At 43.1% G+C, this 26,989-nt stretch overlaps 1 protein-coding gene across 5 annotated transcripts in view; it reads left to right on the top strand.

The window, feature by feature from the left end:
- DET1 (DET1 partner of COP1 E3 ubiquitin ligase) overlaps positions 1–25,132 on the top strand; it is a 34,535-nt gene extending 9,403 nt beyond the window's left edge. For 2 of the 5 annotated variants that reach the window (XM_027571625.2, XM_027571629.2), the window contains 3 exons: positions 986–1,173; positions 11,028–11,219; positions 14,173–14,822. In XM_027571625.2, the coding sequence (XP_027427426.1) occupies positions 986–1,173; positions 11,028–11,219; positions 14,173–14,362 (570 nt within the window). In that variant the 3' untranslated portion in view covers positions 14,363–14,822. Of the gene's footprint in view, positions 1–985; positions 1,174–11,027; positions 11,220–14,172; positions 14,823–22,795 lie in introns of those variants that run through there. The other 3 variants (XM_027571626.2, XM_027571628.2, XM_027571627.2) reach the window with 3 other exon arrangements.
- Positions 25,133–26,989: the final 1,857 nt, after the last annotated feature.

The raw sequence follows: 26,989 nt of genomic DNA, 5'->3' as shown, positions 1-26,989 counted from the left end.
AGGTGGGCCATGTGGCTCCAGGAATTGATGATGAAGACTTAAACTCCGTCGTAGGAGGGGGAGTACTAATCTTAACGTTCTGAAAACTTCTAGAGTCCTGTTGAAAGCTTGTAGATTGATTCACATTGCCACATTCATTGGGACAAAAACCAGGGGTTCCTGGAGCTTCCTTGTTAGGCAGAGCAGAGCACTGGTGGTTTAGAGGGCTAGTCACCCAGGGGCCCATTCAGAGAAGGTAGTAACTCTGCCACCTATGGCATTTGAATGCTTTTCAGGTTCCCCCTCTGATCTTAATTGCTACAAGTCTCAAATGTATCTTCCAAATGCTCCTGGCTGAAAGAACATTTATGAAGAAAGAAAGGAAAATGCTTCCCTGATTTTTCATTTGTTCAGCAGCAGTTCCCTGCTTGGTTACAACTTGCCTGGGCAGTTTTAGGACACAGTGTACTTCAGGTGTCTCTCTGCATGTTAGAAATCTTAAGAGGGAAAATAAATGTCCCTAAATTGAACTTTCAACTGTACATATACAAGGGAAAATAATTTGCCAACAGGCAGCCACAGGCGACCAATCACTTTCTCAGCAGGGGAAAATTAAATCTGGCATTTTAAAAAAGTGCTTTTTATCTCAGGCTGGGTTGGGAAGCAAGTAGGGAATAAATACTAGGAAGGAAAAATGTTGAATTTGCAGAGTCAGAAATGAAAGATTGGAACCCTTTCTACACATATACGCAGGCCCGCTCAGTAATTCCAGCAGCACAGATATGGTGGTAAATCCAGCAGTACTGGCCATGACTGATGGCCCTTGAATGATAAAGTGCACTGAGGCCTCCTCCTCTCCTAGAACCACCTGGAGCCATGTTTTTATGCTAGTGTGGGAGCAGAAGTGTTTGCTTGTATCATTTATTTGAATTCTTAACCAAGTGGTAAGTTTCCAAGGCATGGCAGTATACCTAGCTGTCTCATAGCTCTCTCTGTTCTTCTGCAGGCGTCTTTCTTTGTGGTATACAATATGGTGACAACAGAGGTGATTGCTGTGTTTGAGAATACATCAGATGAGCTTCTAGAACTCTTTGAGAACTTCTGTGACCTCTTCCGTAACGCTACCCTACACAGTGAAGTCCAGTTTCCCTGCTCAGCTTCCAGCAACAATTTTGCAAGGCAGATCCAGCGCCGGTAAGCTCTTCCACCGGGCTTAACAGGCTTAATTTTTCTTTAGACAATCCATGTCCTCCAAAAAACCCTCCTGTATTCTCTCTGCCCACCTCGCTTTGGTTTGGTCTGCCTGTTGTAACCCCTTGGGTCATCCTGAACCTCTTTCTGTCTCTCAGCACCGGTGGAATTACTTGTGCATTATCTATGATTCATCCTAGAGGAAGGAGAGCTGTATGAGAGCTGCAGAAAGATAGAGACCGTGTCTTTATTATTTATTGCTGTATTTTCATGATGTCCTATCAAGCATTTAAGTATTTTTTGAGTGAATGACTAAGGAAATAATTTTAGAACTTTTGGTTAAACATGATGTGTTGAACATATGTGTTTGTTTCTGCTCCACCCCTAAGCCCCACCAAAATGACAATAAAGGAGTAAGAGGTGTAAATATAACAAGAGCAAAGAGAATGGGAGAGGAGAGACACTGGAGACAGAGATGATTGGCGACAGGAGAGAGATCTGAATAGTGTTTGGAGCTGAGAAGCTAACCGATCATCGGTAACCAACTTGGCACACTTCAGAGAACAAAAACTTAAGACTGCAGAGCTTAGCCATCAAGAAACAAGTTGCCTTGCTCCGGAGAACTCTGGAAAGCGTTGGGGAATTGGAGGCCCTAGGTACCTCTGAAGATACCTAAGATGTAATCTTAAATAGGAGGATTGGGTGAAGGTCTGGAAAGGACCAATCAGGCCCTCTAGCCCCCTTCTCTAAGCCTACTCTGCTGAGTGACTGTCTCTTCCTCACTTCCTCACTTCCGAAGGCTGGAGGTTTAGTCTCTGGAGACACTGAACCATGTAGGCTCTGGTTTCACGTTCATGAGGAACAGCTGAGGTAGGGATGAGATTTGTCATGCTAAAAACAAGAATTAAGTGAAAACCAACAAACTGAAGGTAAAATTCCTGTCACCTTTATCAGATTTGGCAGCCAGGCTCATGCTCCTCCTGGAGGAGGTTAGAGATTTTTCCTTAGGGAAATGGACCAACCCAAAGAAGAGACCTTCAGATGTTCATACTTGGAGTCCCTCCACAAACACCTGGGTCATTCTAAATTGATACCCCCCATCAGCCAGGTCTTCCTATGAACCAGAGTTTCAGATATAATTATCTGAGTATATTATTGTGAAATGAATGGTTACTTTGGGCCATTGGCCCAAGCTGAATCCTACTCTAGTCAGTCAGTGCCTTATTGGATGCCACAAACTAAATTGCTTCCCCAGCTCTAGCCAGTTAGGGAAAATATCTGCTTTAGATTTCAAGATAGGTCAGACCAGAGTGAACAGATAACTCAGAATGAGCATCACTGCCACTGGAAAAAATGAACTGCAGATACATTAATGCAGTGGCATCATCTTTATATAAAAGGGTAGTACTCAGAAATAGATGGATATTGGTTTTCAGACAAGTTACTTGCCTTTTCCTTTTTCTCTGGTTCACACAAATTTTCTGCCTTATACGCGTTTCTGTTTGGTATAGAGGATTTTTGGAGGCAGAACATGGATCAGAATTTGCTTTTTTCATTTTGGAATGAATTTTCTTCTTTTATTTTTATTTTTTTTAAAGATTTATTTATTTATTTTGAGAGTAGGGGGAGGGGCAAAGGGAGAGGGAGAGAGACACTCTTAAGCAGACTTTGCACTGAGTGTGGAGCCCAGTGAGGGGCTGGATCCCACAACCCTGAGATCAGGACCTGAGCCAAAACCAAGAGTTGGACACTTAACCAACTGTGCCACCCAGGTGCCCCTGAATATTCTACTACTACTTTTTTTTTTTTTTGTAAGATTTTATTTATTTTTCAGAGAGCACAAGCAGGGGGAGCGGCAGTCAGAGGGAGAAGCAGGCTCCCCACCGAGCAAGGAGCCCAACATGGGACTCGATCCCAGGACCTTGAGATCATGACCTGGGCTGAAGGCAGATGCTTAACTGACTGAGCCACCCAGGCGTCCCTGAACTTTCTTCTTTTAAGATAGCTTTAAAATCAGGCAGATCATTATCAACTAATTACAAAGCTGGGTACAGCTGGCTGAGACAAAATATCAGAGAAGTCATTAGGAGTGAACTCCCGTGAGGGCAGATTCTAGTCTGTTATATTCACTGCTCTACCCATAGCACCTAGGCCAGTGTCTTTCATGTGGGAGAAGCTCATTATGTGTTTGTTGAATGAATAAAATCACCCAGTGATTAGAAGAAGCTGTTTTTTGAGAGTTATTTCAGAATGCATCTGGAATTATGTGAAATTGTAGGGACTCAGGAGGAGAAAATAAAGGTTGAGAAGAAAGGTGGACTTCCAGCTTTGTGATCCTCAGACTTTTGTATCATACCACCAAAAGATTTTGATCAACTGTAGATATCCTCATACATTAATTTTTACGTTGATCTTAAAATTTTTTTGCTGTTAAATTTGAATAATTGCAGAAAATGCAATGTTCAGTGTATATTTAATACTGATTCTTAAAAATAAAATTATTACAAGCCTTTTTTTCCCCAGCTTTATTGAGATATAATTGGCATATAACATTGTATAAGTTTACGGTGTATAACCCAACACTTTTATTTTTTATTATTTATTTATTTTTTGAAGATTTTATTTATTTATTTATTTTTAAAGATTTTGTTTATTTGACAGAGACACAGCGAGAGAGGGAACACAAGCAGGGGGAGCGGGAGAGGGAGAAGCAGGCTTCCCGCCGAGCAGGGAGCCCGATGTGGGGCTCGATTCCAGGACCCTGGGACCATGACCTGAGCCGGAGGCAGATGCTTCACGACTGAGCCACCCAGGCACCCAGATTTTGCTTATTTGACAGAGAGAGAGCAAGCACAAGCAGGAGGAGTGGTAGGCAGAGGGAGACGGAGAAGCATACTCCCTGCTGAGCAAGGAGCCTGATTTGGGGCTCAAGCCCAGGACCCTGGGATCATGACCTGAACCAAAGGCAGACGCTTAACCAACTGAGCCACCCAGGTGCCCCAACTCAACACTTTAAAACATAACCCCGGGGAATCTAGATGCCATAGGAATTTGGTATTCAGTATTTGATATAAAAAGGAGAGAGCTTCGTGCTCAGCCGGAAGCCTGCTTCTCCCTCTCCCACTCCCCCTGCTTGTGTTCCCTCTCTGGCTGTCTCTCTGTCAGGTAAGTAAACAAACAAATAAGTGAGTAATGGAGAGCGCAAATTGTGCCAATACTATTTGAAATTTTACATTGTTTCTTATGTTTGAATTCATATATCTATTTTATTTCCCCCACAGAACTGTATCATAATGTAACATTGCATTAACCATCTTGTCATGCTTTGCTGCATTGAAAATGCAATGTGTCTATAAGTTGGAATTATTTTTTATTTCTTGTGAGCACATGGCTCTAAAATGCGCAATTTTGCAGTCTCCAGTAATCTTTTAGTAAACATAAATGAAGGTGGTCCAGTATAGGTTAGAGTAAATGTTCAAGAAAAACAGAAGGGGGACACCAAAGATCATGAGTTACTTAAGGAAAATCTTCGTTTTGAAAGAGACCAAAATAAAACAAACAGTAGAAAGAATAAAGGAACAACATTGCAATCAGTGAAATAATTTAAGCTTTAAAAAGAAACATTCCTAGAAGAGAAATTTAAACTTTGTTAGGTATAGTTGAGGAATTCTCCAAGAAAATAGAATAATAAACAGATAAAAGTAGGAAAGTGGGAGAGAAAAGATGAAAAGAAATTGGAGAATTTGCCCAGGATGTCCAGTATCTGGTTATTTCCACAAGGCGCAGTAGAGAGAATGACAGGGAGGAAATAACGTAAATAGTTTTGCGGTCGTGAAGAACATAAATTTCGAGATTGGCAGGGCCTTTCAGTGGTGTGCTAGGACTGACTCCTACTGGCTCATGAGAGCCAGTTTATTAAGCTTTCAGGGATTTTTGCAAGCTATTGCTAAATGCGGTCATTATTAAAAATTAATTATTTCGGGGGCGCCTGGGTGGCTCAGTTGGTTAAAGGTCTGCCTTTGGCTCAGGTCATCATCCCAGAGTCCTGGGATTGAGCCCCATGTTGGGCTCCCAGCTCAGTGGGGACTCTGCTTCTCCCTCTCCCTCTACTCCTCCCCTGCTCGTGTTCTCGCTCTCTCTCTCTCTCTTAAATAAATAAATAAAATCTTTTAAAAAAAATCATGTCCTTAATTAAAAAAATTATTTTGTAGTTACTTTACTATTTATGCTTTTGAGTGTATTTGTATCTATTTTATCTTCATGGTGAAAATACTATCTAGTTAAGCATTACTGCTCATCTTTCGATAGCCCCACATTCAGCGATGTCACGTTGGTACCTTGAAATTGACCATAGCAGTAGGATTTACAGCACAGAAAGTGGCAAGTGCTGCAAATCATGGCTTTTGCCCCCAGATAAATAATTATTAAATTTTTATTAGCTCTATCAACTACCTAATGAAAAAAAAAACCCATACTGAAGCACATCATCATGAAGTTTTGGAACATTGAGGGGCACCTGGGTGGCTCAGTCGATTGGGTGTTCGACTCTTGATTTTGGCTCAGGTCATGGTCTTGGGGTCATGGGATCAAGCCCCATGTTGGGCTCCATGTGGAACCTCTGTAGGATTCTCTTTCTCCCTCTCTTTGCCCCTCTCCCCCCACGGTCTATCTCTCTTTCTCTAAAATAAAGAAATCTTTTAAAAATGAAGTTTTGGAACAATGGGGATAAAGAGAAAATTGTAAAAACTTGTATAAAGAACATATTTCACATGTTAAAAAATAAGCCATCAGCTTCCCAGGGGAATTCTATCAGACATTTAAAGAAGAATTAATACCTATTCTCCTGAAACTGTTCCAAAAAATAGAAATGGAAGGAAAACTTCCGAACTCATTTTATGAGGCCAGCATTACCTTGATCCCAAAACCAGACAAAGACCCCATCAAAAAGGAGAATTACAGACCAATATCCTTGATGAACATGGATGCAAAAATTCTCACCAAAATACTAGCCAATAGGATCCAACAGTACATTAAAAGGATTATTCACCACGACCAAGTGGGATTTATCCCTGGGCTGCAAGGCTGGTTCAACATCCGCAAATCAATCAACGTGATACAATACATTAACAAAAGAAGGAACAAGAATCATATGATCCTCTCAATAGATGCAGAAAAAGCATTTGACAAAGTACAGCATCCTTTCTTGATCAAAACTCTTCAGAGTATAGGGATAGAGGGTACATACCTCAATATCATAAAAGCCATCTATGAAAAACCTACAGCGAATATCATTCTCAATGGGGAAAGGCTGAGAGCTTTTCCCCTAAGGTCAGGAACGCGGCAGGGATGTCCACTCTCACCACTGCTATTCAACATAGTATTAGAAGTCCTAGCCACAGCAGTCAGACAACAAAAAGAAATCAAAGGCATCCAAATCGGCAAAGAGGAAGTCAAACTCTCACTCTTTGCAGATGATATGATACTGTATGTGGAAAACCCAAAAGACTCCACCCCAAAACTGCTAGAACTCATACAAGAATTCAGTAAAGTAGCAGGATATAAAATCAATGCACAGAAATCAGTGGCATTCATATACACCAACAACAAGACAGAAGAGAGACAAATCCAGGAGTCGATCCCATTTACAATTGCACCCAAAACCATTAGATACCTAGGAATAAATTTAACCAAAGAGGCAAAGGATCTGTACTCAGAAAACTATAAAATACTCATGAAAGAAATCGAAGAAGACACAAAGAAATGGAAAAACGTTCCATGCTCATGGATTGGGAGAACCAACATTGTGAAGATGTCAATGCTACCTAGAGCAATCTACACATTCAGTGCAATCCCCATCAAAATACCATCCACCTCTTTCAAAGAAATGGAACAAATAATCCTAAAATTTGTATGGAACCAGAAGAGACCCCGAATAGCCAGAGGAATATTGAAAAAGAAAAGCAAAGCTGGCAGCATCACAATTCCGGACGTCCAGCTCTGTTACAAAGCTGTCATCATCAAGACAGTATGGTACTGGCACAAAAACAGACACATAGATTGATGGAACAGAATCGAGAGCCCAGAAATGGACCCTCAACTCTATGGTCAACTCATCTTTGACAAAGCAGGAAAGAATGTCCAATGGAAAAAAGACAGTCTCTTCAACAAATGGTGTTGGGAAAATTGGACAGCCACATGCAGAAGAATGAAACTGGACCATTTCCTTACACCACACACAAAAATAGACTCCAAATGGTTGAAAGACCTAAACGTGAGACAGGAGTCCATCAAAATCCTAAAGGAGAACACAGGTAGCAACCTCTTCGACCTCAGCCGCAGCAACTTCCTCCTAGAAACATCACCAAAGGCACGGGAAGCCAGGGCAAAAATGAACTATTGGGATTTCATCAAGATAAAAAGCTTTTGCACAGCAAAAGAAACAGTCCACAAAACCAAAAGACAACCGACAGAATGGGAGAAAATATTTGCAAATGACAGATCAGGTAAAGGGCTAGTATCCAAAATCTATAAAGAACTTATCAAACTCAACACCCAAAGAACAAATAATCCAATCAAGAAATGGGCAGAAGGCATGAACGGACATTTTTCCAAAGAAGACATCCAAATGGCCAACAGGCACATGAAAAAGTGCTCAACATCGCTTGGCATCAGGGAAATCGAAATCAAAACCTCAATGAGATACCACCTCACACCCGTCAGAATGGCTAAAATTAACAAGTCAGGGAACGACAGATGTTGGCGGGGATGTGGAGAAAGGGGAACCCTCCTACACTGTTGGTGGGAATGCAAGCTGGTGCAACCCCTCTGGAAAACAGTATGGAGGTTCCTCAAACAGTTGAAATTAGAGCTACCATTCGATCCAGCAATTGCACTACTGGGTATTTACCACAAAGATTCAAATGTAGGGACCTGAAGGGGTACGTGCACCCCAATGTTTATGGCAGCAATGTCCACAATAGCCAAACTGTGGAAAGAGCCAAGATGTCCATCGACAGATGAATGGATAAAGAAGCTGTGGTATATATACACAATGGAATATTATGCAGCCATCAAAAGGAATGAGATCTTGCCATTTGCAACGACGTGGATGGAACTGGAGGGTGTTATGCTGAGTGAAATAAGTCAATCAGAGAAAGACATGTATCATATGACCTCACTGATATGAGGAATTCTTAATCTCAGGAAACAAACTGAGTGTTACTGGAGTGGTTGGGGGTGGGAGGGATGGTGTGGCTGGGTGATAGACATTGGGGAGGGTATGTGCTACGGTGAGCGCTGTGAATTGTGCAAGACTGTTGAATCACAGATCTGTACTTCTGAAACAAATAACGCAACATATTTTAAGAAAAAAGAAAAGAAGATAACGAGAGGAAGAATGAAGGGGAGTAAGTCAGAGGGGGAGAGGAACCATGAGAGACGATGGACTCCGATAAACAAACTGAGGGTTCTAGAGGGGAGGAGGGCGGGGGGATGGGTTAGCCTGGTGATGGGTATTAAAGAGGGCACATTCTGCGTGGAGCACTGGGTGTTATGAACAAACAATGAATCATGGAACACTACATCAAAAACTAATGATGTAATATATGGTGATTAACATAACAATAAAAAAATAAAAAAAATAAGCCATCAGATAGCTTGAAGCCAATAAAATCATGCCTTCGGGATTCTGTGAAAAAAATGATTTCCAGTCTAGATATTTTGTATCCAATAGGGTGGAACAAAGACATTTTCAGACATGAAAGTTCTCAAAAAATTACCTCTCCGTACCTTTTCTAGGGAAGCCTCTGGAAAATGTATTTTCCACATAAACCACAAAAGTGTGGTACAGGAAATAGTCTAAAACTGTGTAGTTGGGGGGAAACTGATGGTTTAGGAAAAGGTGGGGAGGAACTGATTAAGTGTAGGAGAGGTTGTGGGACCTAGTACTGGAGGTGCTGGAAGGATAATCTCTATGAATTTAAAGTCCCCATGAATTGAAGAGAGGCGTACCTGGGCAGAGTGACAGTGAGCCTAAATGCCAGAGGACGTCCCAGGGATAACTACTTCATGTTTTTGTCAGTGAGGAGCACGGAGAGTGGAGCTGGTGGTGCCACTGGGGAAGATGAACTGCTTCAACCTAGAGATTGTCGTGGATGCTGTGACTTTTGATCATCATGGAGCCGTGGGCTAGCCCCCATCATTTGAAGCCAGTGAACTAGGCAAGGCAGAGTGTGGATTATGAGAGGTAGTACTAGATCTTGGCTGAAAAGGAGCTGAAAACCCAGAGTCTTTGATTCCAGCTCATTCAAAGGGAAAGAAAGAAGTTCTCTTTGGCCCAAGATTTAATTTTATGATTTACACTGAGGCTGTGAAAATTACTGTCAAGAGGAGTAACAGAAAAGCAGTACTGAGAGCTAGGCTTTCTCTGGGGGAAACTGAGAACTGTTGATTTCTGTCCAGTATCACAGGTTAATGGTGAAGACAAAAATCAGAACCCATCTCATCAAGCTTTCTAGTCTCCACAAAGTTGGGAACGTTCAAGTTTTTAAATTTATTTCATTAGTTTTCATTCCATTAATTTCAGGGATGAGATGTTATATTTTCTCCCTGGACTAAAAATATTATTTTCCCCTTGAATTTTAAACCATATGATGTGCTTTGATGTAGAGATTTTTAAAAATATGTGACTGATATCTGACATTCTTTCTAAGAAACTATGGGAAAGTAAAAAGATTAAAATCAAAATGTGATTACACAAACACAATTATCATTTTGATATATTTCATCTTTTTTTAGGCCTGAAAAAATTTTTTTTTTTTAAGATTTTATTTATTTGACAGAGAGCGAGCCAGAGAGCACAAACTGGGGGTGCGGCAGAGGCAGAGGGAGAGGGAGAAGCAGGTTCTCCACTGAGCAGGGAACCGGATGCAGGGCTCTATCCTAGGGATCATGGGATCATGCCCCGAGCTGAAGGCAGACGCTTAACCGACTGAGCCACCCAGGCACCCCTTTTTCTTTGTTTTTTAATCATACTGTGTAGACAGAATGTAGCCTGTTTCTTTTACTTACCATTATGATAAACATTGCCTCTGTGACTGTGTAATCTTTGAAAATTAGTTTTCCAGTAGGTTTTTAATTTTCCGTCCCTTTATCATTATCATAAACAGTGCTGTATTGAATGTGCGCAGAGATTTTTCTGCATGTGGGATTGCTTCCTTCGGGTAAATTTCTAGAAGAGTAGAAATACTTGGTCAAAGGGTATTAAATTTATTATTCATGCCAGTTGTGAGAAATAATTGCTCTGTTGTTATTACTAAAAGTAAGTGAGATACGTGACTCTGTGTCCATGTTTCTGGTCTTTAGATACTGATGTTTCCGTGGGAGTATAGGCAGCTAGCTCCCAGACTTGAAACGAGGGATGAAGAATTTGTCGAAAGTTTTGATGAAAGTTGGCTTATAACTGATCCCAAGAAGAGTCAGAGAGAGGCTGCTCTTCTCCTCGGGATTCTCTGCTCTCTACAACTCCTTTCTAATGCAAGCTGAGGCTGTTATTTGGGGGAAGTAGATTTTAGTAGAAGTGTTGTCATAGAATAGTTACACTCATTTTAAACTTACTTGGAGAGTCTTTGTTAACTTTTCTAAAGTAATTTAATGTTCCCACTTCAAATTCTATTTTCTGGTTTTTGAGAATATTTGTAGCCAGGCAGACTTGGGATGTATGAAAGTTCTGACTTCCCTCACTATCTAGATTTCTATTTACAGAATGAGTTGTTTTTAGACATGTTTTATCAATTTAAAATCCAAGGCAGCTTTGCGTGCCTGCTAACGCAGCCTTCCTCACTGGTGCTTTATTTTAGGTTTAAAGACACTATTGTAAATGCCAAGTATGGAGGGCACACAGAGGCAGTGCGCCGGCTGCTGGGCCAGCTCCCCATCAGTGCACAGTCTTACAGCGGTAGCCCCTACCTTGATTTGTCTCTCTTCAGCTACGATGACAAGTGGGTGTCTGTCATGGAGCGACCCAAGACTTGTGGAGATCACCCTATCAGGTACACCATCACTGCTTCAGCTGCTAACTGCCTAAGGGCTAAAGATGGCCTGCTTTCTCTCTCTCTCTCCTTGGACCTCATTCCACTGTGACTGTGCCCACTTGTACTCATGGGTTGAATTGGAAGGACAGGCTGTTTCTATAATGTGGTGAGTGCTTTTGATCATGTAGGCACTGGTCTCATAAATTAAGTAGTTCTGCTCTTTGCAAAACATCCAATTTCAGATAAGTGTTGTTCCCTTTTAAAGGTATCCAGGGTAGGAAACCACACACCATTTTGTAATAGTGTTTATAGTTGAGACTTTCTAATTTTATTTCACTCAAATTCTTTTATCCCCTCATGTTATTTAGTAGAAAAGATAGCAGAGATAATTTGGGGGAACAGGCAGGTTTTGGAGAAACTCATGCTTCCTCACTTGAGAAATTTTGGAATGTAGACTACTGTGTTATTGCTAGAACCTTGAAAACTAAGCAGTCCTTCCCTCACAAATGTCCACTCCACAGACCCCCCCGCCTCCGTTTTGGGAGCTTGTGTTGTTCTGTGTGCTGTGTTAGGTCCTAGGGAGAGGAACTGGTACCACCACCACCCGTGGGGTGATTTCAGGGGAGGTGTGTTCCTGGAACCCTTAGCTGGAGAGTGGAAGGCCTTTTCATATGGAAACAGTGGTGGGTAGTGTTTCATGATCCAGCTTCATTGTATATTAAATAGGCTTGTGTAACACATTCTAAACAGTTAATCACCTCTGATGGTATTTCCTTTGGAAAATTGCAGTCATGTTCCAAAAACCAGTTAACTTTTTTTTTAAATTACAGAATTTATTTATAAATTATAAATATATAAATTTATTTTTTTAAACACATAAAACGTGGAAGAGTATAATGAACCTGCATGTACCCATCACCCAATTTTAACAGTTACCAGCTCATGGTCAATGTTGTCATCTCTTTCCACCCACTCCCCACCCCCTCAACTGCCACCCTTGATTATTCTGAAGCAAATCCCAGATTTTATAGCATTTTACTCATAGATATTTTGGCATGAATTTCTAAAAGATAAGAACTTAGAAAAATATAACCTCCATACCATTATTCTATCTTAAGAAAACTATCAGAACTTTATGACGACCACCAAGTACCTAGTTTTCACATTTTCCTGCTGTCTTGTAAATATTCTTTTTATGGTTCCATTTGTTCCCATCAGGATCATACATTGCGTTTGGTCACCACTCCCTTAAGTCCATTTTATCCTATAGGTTCTGCTTCCCTCTTATTTTCCTGGCAGTGAAATTGTCCTGTAGTGTTGCCCACATTCTGGAGTCTGCTCACTGCATCCCTGGGGGAGTATTTACGATTTCTCTCATCCTCGCACATTTCCTGTGAACTGGTAGTTAGATTTAGAAGCTCAAACGATTCACTTTACCTTACAAGCCCTTTGTGTGTTGGGGACTGTGTGGGTAAGGTGACTGGTTTTCACACATAAAAGGATATCACGGGCCTCATTTGATATTGTCAAGGTAGCATGAGATACATTCCTCTCCTTTCTAACCTGCCTTTCTAGTTTGAAAAGAGAGTAACCTAAGTAACAAATTTGGAAATGCCTATTGCTGCTGACTAAAGGGGTTTTTCACTTATTTTTAATTTAAAATGAGAAATGTGAGGATACTAAAGGCTTTGGAAGAGGAAATGCCATGACTTGAACACCTGTATCGTATGTTCCATTCTAGTCCTTGTCACTATGCATGTTCACATGGACATTGTTGTAATCCTGGTTGGCGTCGTTCTTTGTAGCCTGCTTTTTGTGTGTGTTACATAGTCCTCAGAGTTACAGTCCTAATGACAGCACATTATTCCCTCAGTTAGATGTACCGCAGTTGATTGAACTAGTCCCCTGTCACGGAGCCTTTATTCTCCTGCATTTTTACATGGGAGCTGTGCTAGAGTCACTGTCTTTATCCATATCACTATGTCCTCCATTTAAATTAAATTCTGAGGATATAAATTCATGGAAATGGGATTATTGAGTCAGAGGCCATGAATATCTTTATATCTGCCATACGTTTGCTTTCCGGAAGGGAAGTTATAGACCTCTGTAATTCAGAGCTCTTCATTTTCTGGACTTCCCTTAATTCAGCCCCAACCCCTAAACATCTCTAGTTCCTGATACCCAAGGACACTTATTTTGCTTATGGGAAAATGTCTTTAAGCATGGGGATGAATGGAAGTATTAGATGAAAAATGAACAACTACTTAGTATTTTGTTTTTGTGTGTGAAAAAGAAGGACCTTCCGAAAGAATATATTCTTAAAAATGAAAAACTCACATATGGGCCCAGATCTGCACTGTCCTGGATAGTAACCACTCACCACATGTGGTTTTAAGCGCTTAAAATGTGACTAGTCCATATTGAGACGTGCTCACGTGTCACACATCAGATTTCAAAGGCTTAATACAAAAAAACGAATGTGAAATAGCTCATTAATTTTTTTTACCTGGATTATAGGTTGAAACAATAATATTTTGATACCAGTATTGGCTTAAATAAAATATATTACTAAAATTAATTTCACCTTTCTCTTTTTACCTTTTTTAATGTGGCTACCTAGAAATTTAAAAGTATACATGTGGCTTGCATTTCATTTCTAGCCTGACCTAGACAGTCTTGGGGCAGCTTTTCTGGAAACGGGGAGGCCATAGTTAAGGCTATGACTAAGGGTCATCTTGGGAAAGAGAAATGACCCAGTGATTCAGGACAGCACGGTAAAATTCATAATGCCCTTGTGCATAAAATGAGCTGCTCAGACAAAGGTGGTTTTGCATTTCTGGTAACCTGGGGCCGATGTAAGAGGAGATACTGTAAGATTAAATAACGAGTTGCCGCATTCCTGTGCTGTGCAGGTTTCAAGATGGTGGTGACTATCTATACCGTCTTCTCTTTCTCTCCTTGTTCTGTTCAGGTTCTATGCCCGGGACTCTGGTCTGCTCAAGTTTGAGATCCAGGCAGGCTTACTGGGCCGCCCCATCAACCACACAGTGCGACGCCTTGTTGCCTTCACCTTTCACCCGTTTGAGCCTTTTGCTATTTCAGTGCAGAGGACTAATGCTGAGTATGTTGTCAACTTCCATATGCGACACTGCTGCACGTAGGTGCCTCGCCAAAGCCCAATTATCTGGTCTTCCAAGACATTGCCCCCTGCTTATCTCGGTGGACTCTGAAGCAAGAGCTCCTGGCTGCCAGCTTTGTCGGTTCCAGACTGTGGTACCTCACACGGGGAGAGCCAGAGAGAGGAGCGAGGTGGCTCAGCCTAATGGAATCGTTATCGTCTCCGACTACTGATTGACTGAAAGTCCTCTGGTCTTTTCCCTGTGGGAATGTCCAGCATTAATTAAGTCCATTTAATTTTTGTCTTATTTTGCATTTTATTGCAAAGGGACAGCCCCTTGGCGTCCGTGCTTTGGCATTAGGGTATATGCAGTCTGAAGCGGGGATGTCTTGTTGACTCACGGGAACTGTGCACATCCTTCCATGTGGCCGACAACAGGGCTGTCTTTATAAAAAAAAAAAGAATAATAAAGCCTTGGTATTTTCTTACTTAGATATATCCCGTTTGATGATTGCCTTATGTCCTGATCTCACCGAATGCTTTTCACCTCCATGGGTTCCGGGAAGGCCTGTGAAAGGGGCCGGAGGCCGTGGCTCCAGCAGGCACCCTGGGGAGAACTTAGTGGTGTGTGCCAGTGTGGAAGAGCGTTCTCGGCCAGGACTGTTTCCTTCCCTGGGGTTTTCTCCTGGTAATTGTTACAGCTGGAGGAACTGGGCATAATTGCACATTGTCATGAGGAAGCATGCTCCCATCTGTACCGTCTGTGTCATGCGGGTGGAGGAGTGAGCGGTTCTCTTTGGCCACAGCAGAGACAGACGCTGTGTAGCACGTACAGCGACTGGGGAGAGAGCTGGCAGGCTCCTGGCGTCGTGGAAGACATCAGACCGGTTGTTCCTGGACGACTGAGCCATCACAGCTCCTACAGACACCTGCTGGGCCCCAGCCCACCTCCTTCTGTACAGTCTTGGCTGGTGTCCTCCAGCGGCCTGGTCAGGCTGTTTATGTTTCATGTGCGTAATGTATCCACCATTTATGTAGTAAGCTTGTTCAGTAACCTCTGACTTTGAAAGCAGCCTCAAAATGTTGGGTTTCAGAGCAGGTTGTGAAAGGTGCTGTGGATGCAGATGGATTCTGTATCCCTCTGACATCCCTTGGGAACGTGACAAATGTGGTGAGAGACACTGAGCCCCACTAAAAGCAATTCAGCTCATTTCATCATCTTTGGTATCGAACAGCTAAATTCACTCTCATTCAGCATTCAACGCAGGATTTGAGCACCGAGTATGAGGCAGGTAGGTGCTATGCTCTGATGTGGGGGTTGAGGAGAGAAAGAATTTTAATGCAGAACCGCCAAAGCCCCTATAGCGGTTGTCTGGGAATGGTGGAGGAGGGTGAAGGAAAGCTCTGCTGGTGAAGGGACACTGGAACTGGATAAATGGGAGTGTGTTGTGTGAACCAGGGCCGAGGACAAACGTTTCAAGGAGAGCTCCAGCATGCCCAGAGGCGTAGAAGCACGAAAAGGCCCGTCAGGGCTGTGGAATGGTAAATAACAGGGCTGCGGCACCAGCTGCGGGGGAATCCAGGGGAATGTGGCCGAATCGTGAAGAAGAGTCTTGTGCGTGGTGCTAGGGTTTTGTGCAGTGGAAGAACTAATCCGAATTTCACAAAGACCATGTTGAGCAGTCCGGCAGTCAGGGGCACTAGAGACTGGAAATGAGCCGACAAGCCTGTAGGTGGTAATCCAAAGGAGAACGGGAGGGTTAGGATGACATCCGGGGCGGCACCGGGAAGGGTGAAATACTGAGGCGTCCTCCTAGGTTCTTTGTAGGTCATCACAAAATCAGGGTCCCACAGCAGTCACGTTTGTGGGGCTCAAGGAATCTTTCCTTGTAGACGCACTTTACCTGCAGCTTCGTCTTTGTACTGGGTCGATCAGTTGTGCCTGAGTGACTCGCAGCGTGGAAAGAGCACGGAGTGTGAAGTCACTTGGGCCTCATTGTGAATCCCCTCCTTCCTGCCCATTGGCTCTGTGACCCTGGGCCCATTTCCTAGCCTTTTTGAAGCTCAGTTTGTACTCCCCTCCACCTACTCATCCACTCTCCTGGTCGTATCTTTCATTACCTCTGAATACTGAGTGGTCCTCGTGTACCTTCCTCATCTGTTTACTCTCCCACGATCTGGAATTGCTGCTGGACACCTTCATTTCTCTTCACAGCTCCTCCTCCCGTTTCTCATGAACACCTTGCCCCCCACTCCGTGCCAGAAATAGAAACAAGTGGGAATTCCCTTGTCTTTCACCATATCAAGCACGCGACTTGGCGTGTGCGCTCCTTCCCCGCCTTTCCTCCCGAGGGAAGTAGCCCTGCTTCTAGAGCAGGCCAACCCCTCCACCTGCTCACTGGATCTTCTCTCTTCTTGACTTTTCCGTGTCTTTGCTCCCACGATGATTCTTTCCTGCATCTTCCTCTTGCTAGGTCATTCCTGTCAGCACGTTAGATACCCTCTAGGATCTTCTTCCCTTAAAACCTCCTGCTTTGGCCTCTTTTCCCACGTTAGTTACTGCCCATCTCTCTGTTACCCCTCACAGAAAAGCTCAGGAGAGTTGTCCAGATTAAACGCTGTCACCCCACCACGTTCCACTTTTCCTCTGCCGGCCCCACATAGGCCTCAGACCTCCCGCTCCACTGACACTTGTGTCCAAGTGACTCCATGGTGCCGGTTCTGCGCTCACCCCTTTCCCTCTCCTACTCAGCCTCCCGACATTGGGCATAACTCATTTCTCTATCAAGAACCACTCGCTTCTCTTGGTTTCCAGGACAGTATGTGTTCCGGTTTTCTTCCTGCCTTGCTCATTGTTGCTTTTTGGTTCCTGTGCTGGCTTCTCCTTTTCGGTTCTACGTGTAGATACCAAGTGCCCCAACCCTTGGCCTTGGATCCTCACTTCATTTCCTCTGTATGTAATTTCTTTAATTGATTTCTTCCATTCCCCAGGTCTTAAATTCTAGCTATATGCTGATGTGTCTCAAAATTGTAACTCCAGCCCTGACCCCTCCCTTGATCTCCAAATTCCTATACCCCGTGGCTTACATGGCATCTTCATTTGAATGTCTAATAGGTGTTTCAAAACCAGCACATCGAAAACAGTGCTCTTGATTCCCACCGCCACCCCCCCAACCTGTTTTTCCTTCAAGAACTACCATATGGCTTCAGTGTCTACCCATTTACGTCAGGCAATAACTTAGGAACTGTTTTCAGTTTTCCCTTTTTCCATCCCCTTCCTCTCCCCACACCACCCACACCTCTGACTTCACTCTGGGGATATGCATGCCCTGAGCAGTCTAAACTAATCATGGTAATCCTATACTCCTTGTTAGTGACCAGAACTAGAACTAGGTCAAGAGCAGTTGGCAGAAGGGATGAGTTTACAAATGTCATGTGACTTAAGTCAGGTCAATGATACCGTGAGGTAAAGGTTTCTGGAATTGCTGGGGGAACATTTCTCTTTTGAAAATGTCAGTGGGGAACCGTGTAGCCTCTAGTTCCACTATCCACCACCCATGATCCTGTCCAAAAAGAATCAGCCTGAGGTGGAAGCTGACCTGGAGGGCAGAATGGAGAGAGGAAAGAACCTGGATCATAGAGGACACGGTTGACTGGATCACACAACCTTGAAACCCACCTTACAGCTGGATTTCCAGTTCTGTGAGACAATAAGTTTCCATTCTGTTTAAGGCACTTCGAATTGGGTTTTTTGTTTCTTATAATTGAAAGCAAATTAATGGATGCAAAGAGGAAGGCTGGTCCCCTGTGGAAAGAGTCATGAAATTCCAGCTGGCTGGGTACCTTCTTAGATTGGGTTTGAAAAGGCCCAATTATGATTCCTGTTCTTGGATTTATGTAAGATTCCTGGCTTGCCTGTAGCCCCCTGCATCCATACCTCAGATGGCCTCTTGTACCTGAAAGGATGTAACTAAAATGAGAAAGCATTCAGCTCATGGAGCACTTGACCCATATGAAGTTCACAACCCCTACGTGTTCATATTAACTTTGTTTCTAAAGGATTTAAGGCTGCTCTCAGTAAATTCTAGTGCCTTCTCTCTACAGATGTCCAGTGAATCTCAAGAATCTTTGGAGAAACAAGTTCTTTGGAACCAAAATGTTTAAGAAAAGCAGAGACTTCCAGGGATACCTCTTTCAGATCTCAGTTCTTCCCTGAAACTCTCTCCTCTCATCCCTACTCTGCAGGGGCCGGCATGTCAATGATCAGTGCCAAGTCGCTCTGGACCTTTGAGAGAAAGGCTCCATTTGAATTCAGCAAAACCTCTTTCATTCAGAGTCCTTGTAGAGAAGCACAGTGTAAATCAGTGAAAAGCCTAAATTAGATAATTTTTAAAAGAACAGTAGCTTCATTATTTTCAAGTACACCGAGTAACTCCATCTCAGCCATGAAGTGTTCCTTTGTAGAAGCCCTTAGAGACTTTTCCTTAATGAATGGATTATAATTATTGGTAATCAGCATAACAGTTCTCTGCACTACGTGCTTCGAAAGGAATTGAGCATATTAAGTGATTTTGATGTTCCAGAGGGCAATTTTATTTACAACATTCATCTGCTCAGTGTATACCCTTTATAGTTGTAACCCTCTGTTGTTTAAAAAGAAAAGAAGAAAAATTCTGAAGACTCTCTCCATCACACGACATTTGATTATCAGAAGCAGAAATAGTGCAGGAGGAGAGAGATACCTCGTTCTTTACCTGTGGTGTCCCGACAGAACTGCGGGAACAGCTCAGGCTTGCGAGTGGGGCCAGGTGCAAACCCTGGGCTTCATAAAATAATTTGAGTTCTAGCTTTTCTGTAAAATGGGCTGACGTCTACTTTGCAGGGCTGATGTGAGCACTAAATGAGTATTAAAGCTCTAAATACAGTAAGTACTTAATAAATGCTAGCTGCCTTTCTCTAGATTCCTTGGTCTGTGTGGGAGGCTCATGCCTCTTTCATGTCAGAGAGACTATGCTCAGCCCTGATGGTGCCTCTTCGTTCCTTGCTGATCGAGAAGCATGAGCTTGCCCCTTCTCCAGGCCCAACCCTTGCACAGGAGACCAGGGGCTTTTGAGGTGGGGTCTTTCTGCGGCTGCGGTCTCTGTCCCCGGCAGACCCATGTCTGAGAAGACCAGAACATCCCTGACCCTCTTTGCAGCCAAACACATTGGATGAAAAGGAGCCTTGTTTGCTGAGAGTTTGTTGTTGTTGACTGTGAACATGTATTAAGCATTTACTGTGGGGCCAGAAGCTAGGTAAGCACCTTATATCGGAAGGTGTTCCTTTATTTCATCAATTTGGGGATGCATTTTTCAGGATTGGAGTGTATCTAATATCAGTGTCTTATCAGTGATGCTAGACAGTGACTTTGACGTCACTGTTGTCACATGTTCATGTGACACACTTGTCGTCAGCCCTGTTGAATAATATGCATTGGGGATACCGTGTGCATGCTATTTAAAATGTCTTCAAAAAGATTACACTGTGATTTGGTGCTGAAATGAAAGGTTATTTTGTATACAGAAAGGTACAGATGCAGAGTAGCGTGGTTAATTTTGGTATTAGTGAAGCAAAGGTTTGCCACTGAAGGAATGAACGTGAGGCCATATATTTTTGCAAAGCAGCAACCAGGGGCTTTTTGGAACTAAGAAAGAAAGCAAGATAACTACTGGCAAATGAGGTTTTATTGGCATGCTGATATTAGTGCACAAGGATTGCCTATCAAACACCAAACAGGGCACATGAATGAAGGGGAAGTTGTCACATGCCTTGGAATAAATGGAAGAAGTTTTAATGCAGTGAGAGGCCTGGTGTGACCAATTCATGCAAAGCACAGGACTAATCACTAAGGTGTGAACCAAAATTGTCGGAAACTTCATGCTGATTTTGAACAGAAGCTGATTAACTTCCAGGGGCCATGTGATTCCAAATAGGAAGAAGATGACACTAGAGCTGAAGTCAGGTGAAAAATGCTGACACTGGCTGTTCTTCAGCATGCCCCTCCTGCCTCTAACTCCAAAAAAGGCCTAAAATGCTCTTTGCATAAGTATATATTTTAAGGCTCCTAGGACTTGTTTTAATTCGACACACAGACATGGAAATGACTGTCATGAAGGAAGAAGTCTGTTTTCCTTACAGGTCTCTAGACACAGGAGGCATGGCGTGCCTTGCTTCCGGGGGGAAGCACCTGGGTCACTCAGGAGGTAGGGGAGCCAGGGGAAATGTAGGTGAGAGCCTTTATTGTGGTTTCTTTTTCTTTTTCTTTTTCTTTTAGAACTTTTTTTAAAGATTTTGTTAGCATGAGCGGGGGGAGAGGGGACAGAGGCAGAGGGAGAAGCAGGCTCCCCACTCAGCAGGGAGCCCGATGCGGGACTTGATCCCAGGACCCTTGGGATCATGACCTGAGCCAAAGGCAGATGCTTAACCGACTGAGCCACCCAGGCTCCCTTTATTGTGGTTTCTATAAGAAGGAACAGGGCAAGGTTGGCTAGTGGGAATAATTTTGGTGGGCTCTGGAACATAGGGACTGTTCCTAGTTGTCTGATACCTGGCTCTGAGGTATTAGGGCAGCCAGACAGTGGCCCAGAGTGTAAGATTACAATAAAGGAGGTGGTTGGGGGTATTGGCTCTGGATTGGTTGGTGTGCAAATAAAGGCACACTCCCAGGTGAGTCGTTTGCTATCTCTAGGAATTAGCCAACCCTGGGAGGGCCAGTCCCTATAGGGTCAGGGAGGTCCTAACATGTCAAAGCATCAAAAAATAAAAGGCATGGTTAGTACAGTATAAAATAGCAGTTCCAAGTAATAAGAAAGCCTTGTCATGGTATTATTATCTGGGTTCTTTTTTGTTAGTGACACATTGTTGGTAGCCAGCCTCCAAGATGGCCCATCATGTTTCCATCTCCTAGATTTATTCTCTTGTGTCGTTCCCTCCCACATTGGATCTGGGTTGGTCTGTCTGTGTAACTAATACAAAACAGCAGAAGTGTGAGCTGGTTACTTTCAAGCCCAGGTTATAAAAGGCATTTCAGGGCTAGGCTTCTGCGTCTACTCTACTCCCAGCCCCCCACCCCTCCTTGAATCACTCACTCAGGGAAACCAGCTGTCATGAGGACATTCAGGCAACCTTCTGGAGAGACCCACTTGGCTTCTTGCTAATAGCCATGTGAGAGAGACCTTTTGGAAGTGGATCCTTCAGCCTCAATCAAGCCAATGGATGACTGCTGCCTCAGGGGAAACCCTGAAGAGGAACCACCCAGCCAAGCCACACTCAGCACAGAGTCCGCTTGGGATTCTCTCCCTCTGCCCCTGCCCCACGCCCCCGTCTCTCTAAAATAAATAAATAAATAAATATAAAAAAAAAAAATTCTCCCTCTGCCCCTCCCACTCATGTGCACATTCTCTCTAAAATAAATAAATAAATCTTAAAAAAAAAAAAAAAAAGCCACCTAACCAAGCCACTTGCAGATTCTTGACTCTCAGAGATTGTGTGAGATAAACGTTTTATGCTGCTGAATTTGGGGGGTAATTTGTCATATAACAATATATAATTAACACACAAATTATGGTATGTTTTGCAATATAACACCTTGTATTTGAAAAATGCTGAGACTAAGTGATTTGCTCATCATTACGTAGGTGAAACTGTAATCCAGCCCATGTCAGAATCCATTCAAATCCTGGATTTATATAGGTCTAAACTGGTATTTTACTGATTACCAATAACATCAGTAGTGAATTCTGATGTTTTCGTGCTTCTGTATCCACTCCTTCCCTTACAGGGGGCACGACCAACAAAGGTATCTTTTATTTGAGGTTGAAAATATATTCCACATATTTCTCCCTCTTCACTCTAGTGTGTAGGTTGGCTTATTTGTTCACTTATGTATTTCAATTTTATTGAGGACCTACAAAGTGCCAGGAACTAAGAACATAAGAATTTGTAAGTTCTAGACCCCAGCCTTTGAGTTTCTGAAAATGTTTCCAAATACAGCTACATGTCCGAGATACCGCAGGTTCCTTCCACGGCACTGAAAGAAAAGGAGTATCCCGATAAAACGAGTCGAATGTTTTTGTTTGCCTGTGCATATACAAGCTAGGTTTGCATTATGCTACAGTCTGTTAAATGTGCAAAGTATGGCTAAATAATGCTGTCGTCTGTGCTTTCGGTGAGTTGTAATGTTTTTGCTGGTGGAGGGTCTTGCCTTGGACTGGTGGGTGCTGAAGGTTGGGGCGGTTTCTTAAAATAAGGCAACAGTGAAGTTTGCTGCATCGATTTGACTCTTCCTGTCATGAACGATTTCTCTGTAGCAGGCAATGCCGTTTGATAGCCTCTTTCCCACAGTCCAACTTCTTTCAGAATTGGAGTCTGTCCTCTCAAACCCTGCTGCTGCTTTTTCAACTAAGTGTATGTAATATTCTAAATCCTTTGTTGTCAGCCCACAGCCTCTCCACCAGGAGTCGATCCCATCGCAAGAAACCACTTTCTTTGCTCTTCCACAAGAAGCAGCTCCTCCTCCGTTCGAGTTTGACCGTCAGATCACAGCAGTTCAGTCCCACCCTGAGGCTCCACTAGTAATTCTAGTTCTCTTGCTGTTTCCACCACATCTGCAGTGACTTCCTCCACAGACGTCATGAACCCCTCAAAGTCATCCACGAGAGTTGGAATCAACTTCTTCCAAACTCTGTTAATATTGATATATTGATATTTTGACCTCTTCCTATAAATCACGAATGTTCTTAATGGCATCCAGAATGGTGAATCCCTTCCAGAAGGTCTTCAGTTTACTCTGTCCAGATCCAGCAGAGGAATCACTATCTATGGCAGCTATAGTCTTATGAAATTTATTCAGTAATAAGACTTGAAAGTCGAAATTACTTCTAGACCCATGGGCTGCAGAACGTTGTATCAGCAGGTGTGCAAAGAACATCAGTCTCCTCGTACATCTCCGTCAGAGCTCCCGGGGGACCAGGTGCATTGTCAATGAGCAGTAATATCTTGACAGGAATCTTCTGAGCAGTAGGCCTCAACAGTGAGCTTGAAATATTTAGTGTACCATGTTGTAAACATACGTACTGTCCGGGTTTTGTTGTTCCATTGACAGAGCCCAGGCAGAGTGGATTTAGCATAATTCTTTGGGTCCCCAGGATTTTCAGAACGGTACATGAGCACAGGCTTCAGCTTAAAGTCAGCGTCTGCATTAGCCCCTAACGATAGAGTCAGCCCAACCTTTGAAGCTTTGTAGCCAGGCCCTGACCCTCCCTCTCGGGCTGTGAAAGTCCTAGATGGCATCATCTTCTGACAGAAGGCTAGTTGGTCCACACTGAAAATCCGTTGTGTTGTGGAACCACCTTCATGAATGATCTCCGCTAGAGCTTCCGGAGACCTCGCTGCTGCTTCTCCATCAGCCCTTGCTGCTTCACCTTGCAGTTTGATGTTGTGGAGACGGCGTCTTTCCTTAAACCTCACGAACCAACTCTGCTAGCTTCAGACTTGTCTTCTGCAGCTTCGTCCCCTCTCTCCGCCTTCACAGAACTGAAGAGAGTGAGGCCTTGCTCCGGATTAGGCTTTGGCTTAAGGGGATGTTGTGGCTGTTGGAGCTTCTGTCCAGACCACTAAGACTTTGTCCATATCAGCAGTAAGGCTGTTTCACTTTGTTATCATTCGTGGGTTCACTGGCATAGCACTTGTAATGTCCTTCCAGAACTCTTCCTTTGCATTCACAACTTGTCTGTTTGGGGCAAGCGGCCTGGCTTTCGGCTTATCTAGACTTTCAACACACCTTCCTCTCACTGAGCCTAATTATTTCTAGCTTTTGAAATGAGAGATGTGTGACTCTTCCTTTCACTTGGACACTTAGAGGCTATCGTCGGGTTGTTAATTGGTCTACTTTCAAGTAGGAATCAGGGACGCCCGAGGAGAGGGAGAGAGAGGGGTGAACAGCTGGTGGACAGAGCAGTCCGAACACACACAAAACCATTACATAACATCAAAGATCATGGATCACAGATCGTCCTAAAATAATAATAATGAAAAACTCTGAACTATTGCGCGAATTACCAAATGTGACACAGAGGCTCAAAGTGAGCAAATGCTATTAGAACAATGGCGCCAATAAACTTGCTAGGCTTGGGGTTGCCCTGTGAAACTGCGGTGTCTGAGGAATACCATAATATGACGTATGCCTGAGCCTTTCTCCCTATCTGTGAAAGTGGGAGGTGCCCTGGCGTTGCTCTGGCTCTCTCATCGCACCATCAGTGAAGCTGCCAGGTAACCAGAGTCTGAGCGCGGAGTTGGAAAGGAGCCACGGGGTGGATGGCCGTGTTGTGGGAGCCCACGGCTTCTCTGTGTCTTGTTTTACTAACTCTGACGATGAAGGCCTGGCTGCCACCAGAAGCGGGGTTCCCGGGCCCCGTGATGCACGTCCTGTTCATCTTCCTCCGACCAGAGATGTCCTCGTCGTCAGCTACTGTTTCTCTTCCAAACTTAGTAATTAACTTGCCAGGGTTAGGAGAGGAGACTGTCACTTAGCTTCAGTTAATTGTTGAAAGAACAGAGAGGGGTCTGTGTTTCTACTAAAAGGGGGAAAAAAAAGGGGAGGGATTGGAAATATTCTGAATGGGGAAACGCAGAAGGAAAATAAAGGTGATTTTCAAACTCAGTTTCTTCTCCCTTGTCTTTAAAGGTTTTTTTTTGGCGGGGGGTGTTAGGAGGTTTTAAATCTGTCCTTAAGGAAGGATGTATTACTCAGAATAAATTGCCTCTAGATTGTTTTCCAAAGTCAGTTGTTAAAAAAAAATTTTTTAAATGTCAATCTGGTTAAAATTTTTTTTAAGAATAAAGCTTATCTGGGGTGCCTGGGTGGCTCAGTTGGTTAAGCAACTGCCTTCGGCTCAGGTCATGATCCTGGAGTCCCGGGATCGAGTCCCACATCGGGCTCCCTGCTCAGCGGGGAGTCTGCTTCTCCCTCTGACCCTCTTCCATCTCATGCTGTCTCTCTCTCATTCTCTCTCTCTCAAATAAATAAATAAAATCTTTAAAAAAAAAAAAAGAATAAATCTTATCTGATTGTCAACCCAGGGTAGGTTACAGATAAAATCGAGGTAGTGGGCATGTTAGAATCTTGAGGGAAGTTTCTTTTGAAAAAACAAGTAGATATTTTTATTGGGAGAATGAAAAAAATGTGTTAAGTTTTCACATTACAAATTGCAGAGAGTTAAGAAAAATCTCTGATGAGGCTATGCAGAAGACAGGGATTCATAATTGAGACACATCTCCTCAAAATCTTCGAGGGACATGCGATCGTCCTGGTTGTCAAATAGGGGGATGAGTTTTAGAAGGTTGAAAAGTGTTGTGTTAGGAAAATAGTGATTTTTTGAAAAGGCAGAATGGAAAGAGCTGGAGTGGAACTCAGGTACATTTCTGTGGGTCTTGCAAAGAGTGGGTTCCGGGAAGGGCAGGCAGAATGCCGAGGTCAGAGAAAGACTCACAAAGTGGACTGGTGATTGCCCAGGTGCTCTTGTCTTCCCGGTTTCGGTTTATGATTGTGCAGTGAGTAAGCCCCTTTTCAGAAGGGGGGATAAAAGCCAATGAAGTTGAATACATACAAATGGAAACTTATGGGTGGCTCAGTCAATTAAGCGTCTGCCTTCAGCTCAGGTCATGATCCCAGGGTTCTGGGATCGAGCCCCACATTAGGCTCCCTGCTCCGTGGGGAGCCTGCTTCTCCCTCTCCCTCTGTGCTCTCTGTTTCTCTCTTAAATAAATACATAAATAAATCTTTAAAAACAAAAACAGATGGAAACTTATAACAAAAATTATCAAAAATCAAACCACAAATGACAACACATTTATCAAAGGATTGATTTCCTTAGTATAAAACATTTTAAAAAATATATAATGAAAAGATGAATAATCCCAAGCGAAAAATGGGCAAGGAACCTTATTAGCAGGGTGTTCACAGAAAAAATAAATACACATGATCCAGAGCTATATGAAAATGTTTGTGATATTTATTTTTGACCCATCAGATTAGCGAAGGTTAAATGTTTGATGACCCCATGTTGTCAAGAACGTGGTGTGCTCTCCCCACGCTGTTGGTGGGGGAGTAAGCTGACTCAGACTTCCTGAAGGACAAAAGAGCAGTGTCTTTATAAAGGCTCGTTTTTAAAACCCAGTTAAATTCTATGTATTAAGCATACGTGAGCAAGACTATGTGCAAGGCTATTTCTTTGCAGCTTTTTCATTATGAGAAAGTAGAAACTACTAACTGCGCATCAGTAGAGGACAGACAAAATAAATGATAAGATGTCCATAAAATCGGATCTGATACAGCTGTTAAAAATAACAGGGCAGCTCCCTACATACTGATTTGGAAAGCTCTGTGAGCCATTACTAGTAATTGAGCAACTGTGTTTAGTGTGATGCCATTTTTTGTAAAAGAAAAAAAAAACCAAAAAACCTAAAATATGTACTGAAATTGAAGTCAGTATAGATAGAAATATACACATGCTCATCGAGTCGTAGAAGACTTTGGAAAGCATACTGAAGATGCTGTTAACAATAGTAAATAGTTACCTCTGGAGAGCAGACCTGGGAGCAGGGGAAGGTGGGCATTTACTTTTTAGCTTAT

This window comes from Zalophus californianus, chromosome 6 (assembly GCF_009762305.2).
Source record: "Zalophus californianus isolate mZalCal1 chromosome 6, mZalCal1.pri.v2, whole genome shotgun sequence".
In the NCBI taxonomy this organism is placed as follows: Eukaryota; Metazoa; Chordata; class Mammalia; order Carnivora; family Otariidae; genus Zalophus; species Zalophus californianus.
This window is presented reverse-complemented; position numbering and strand designations above follow the sequence as displayed.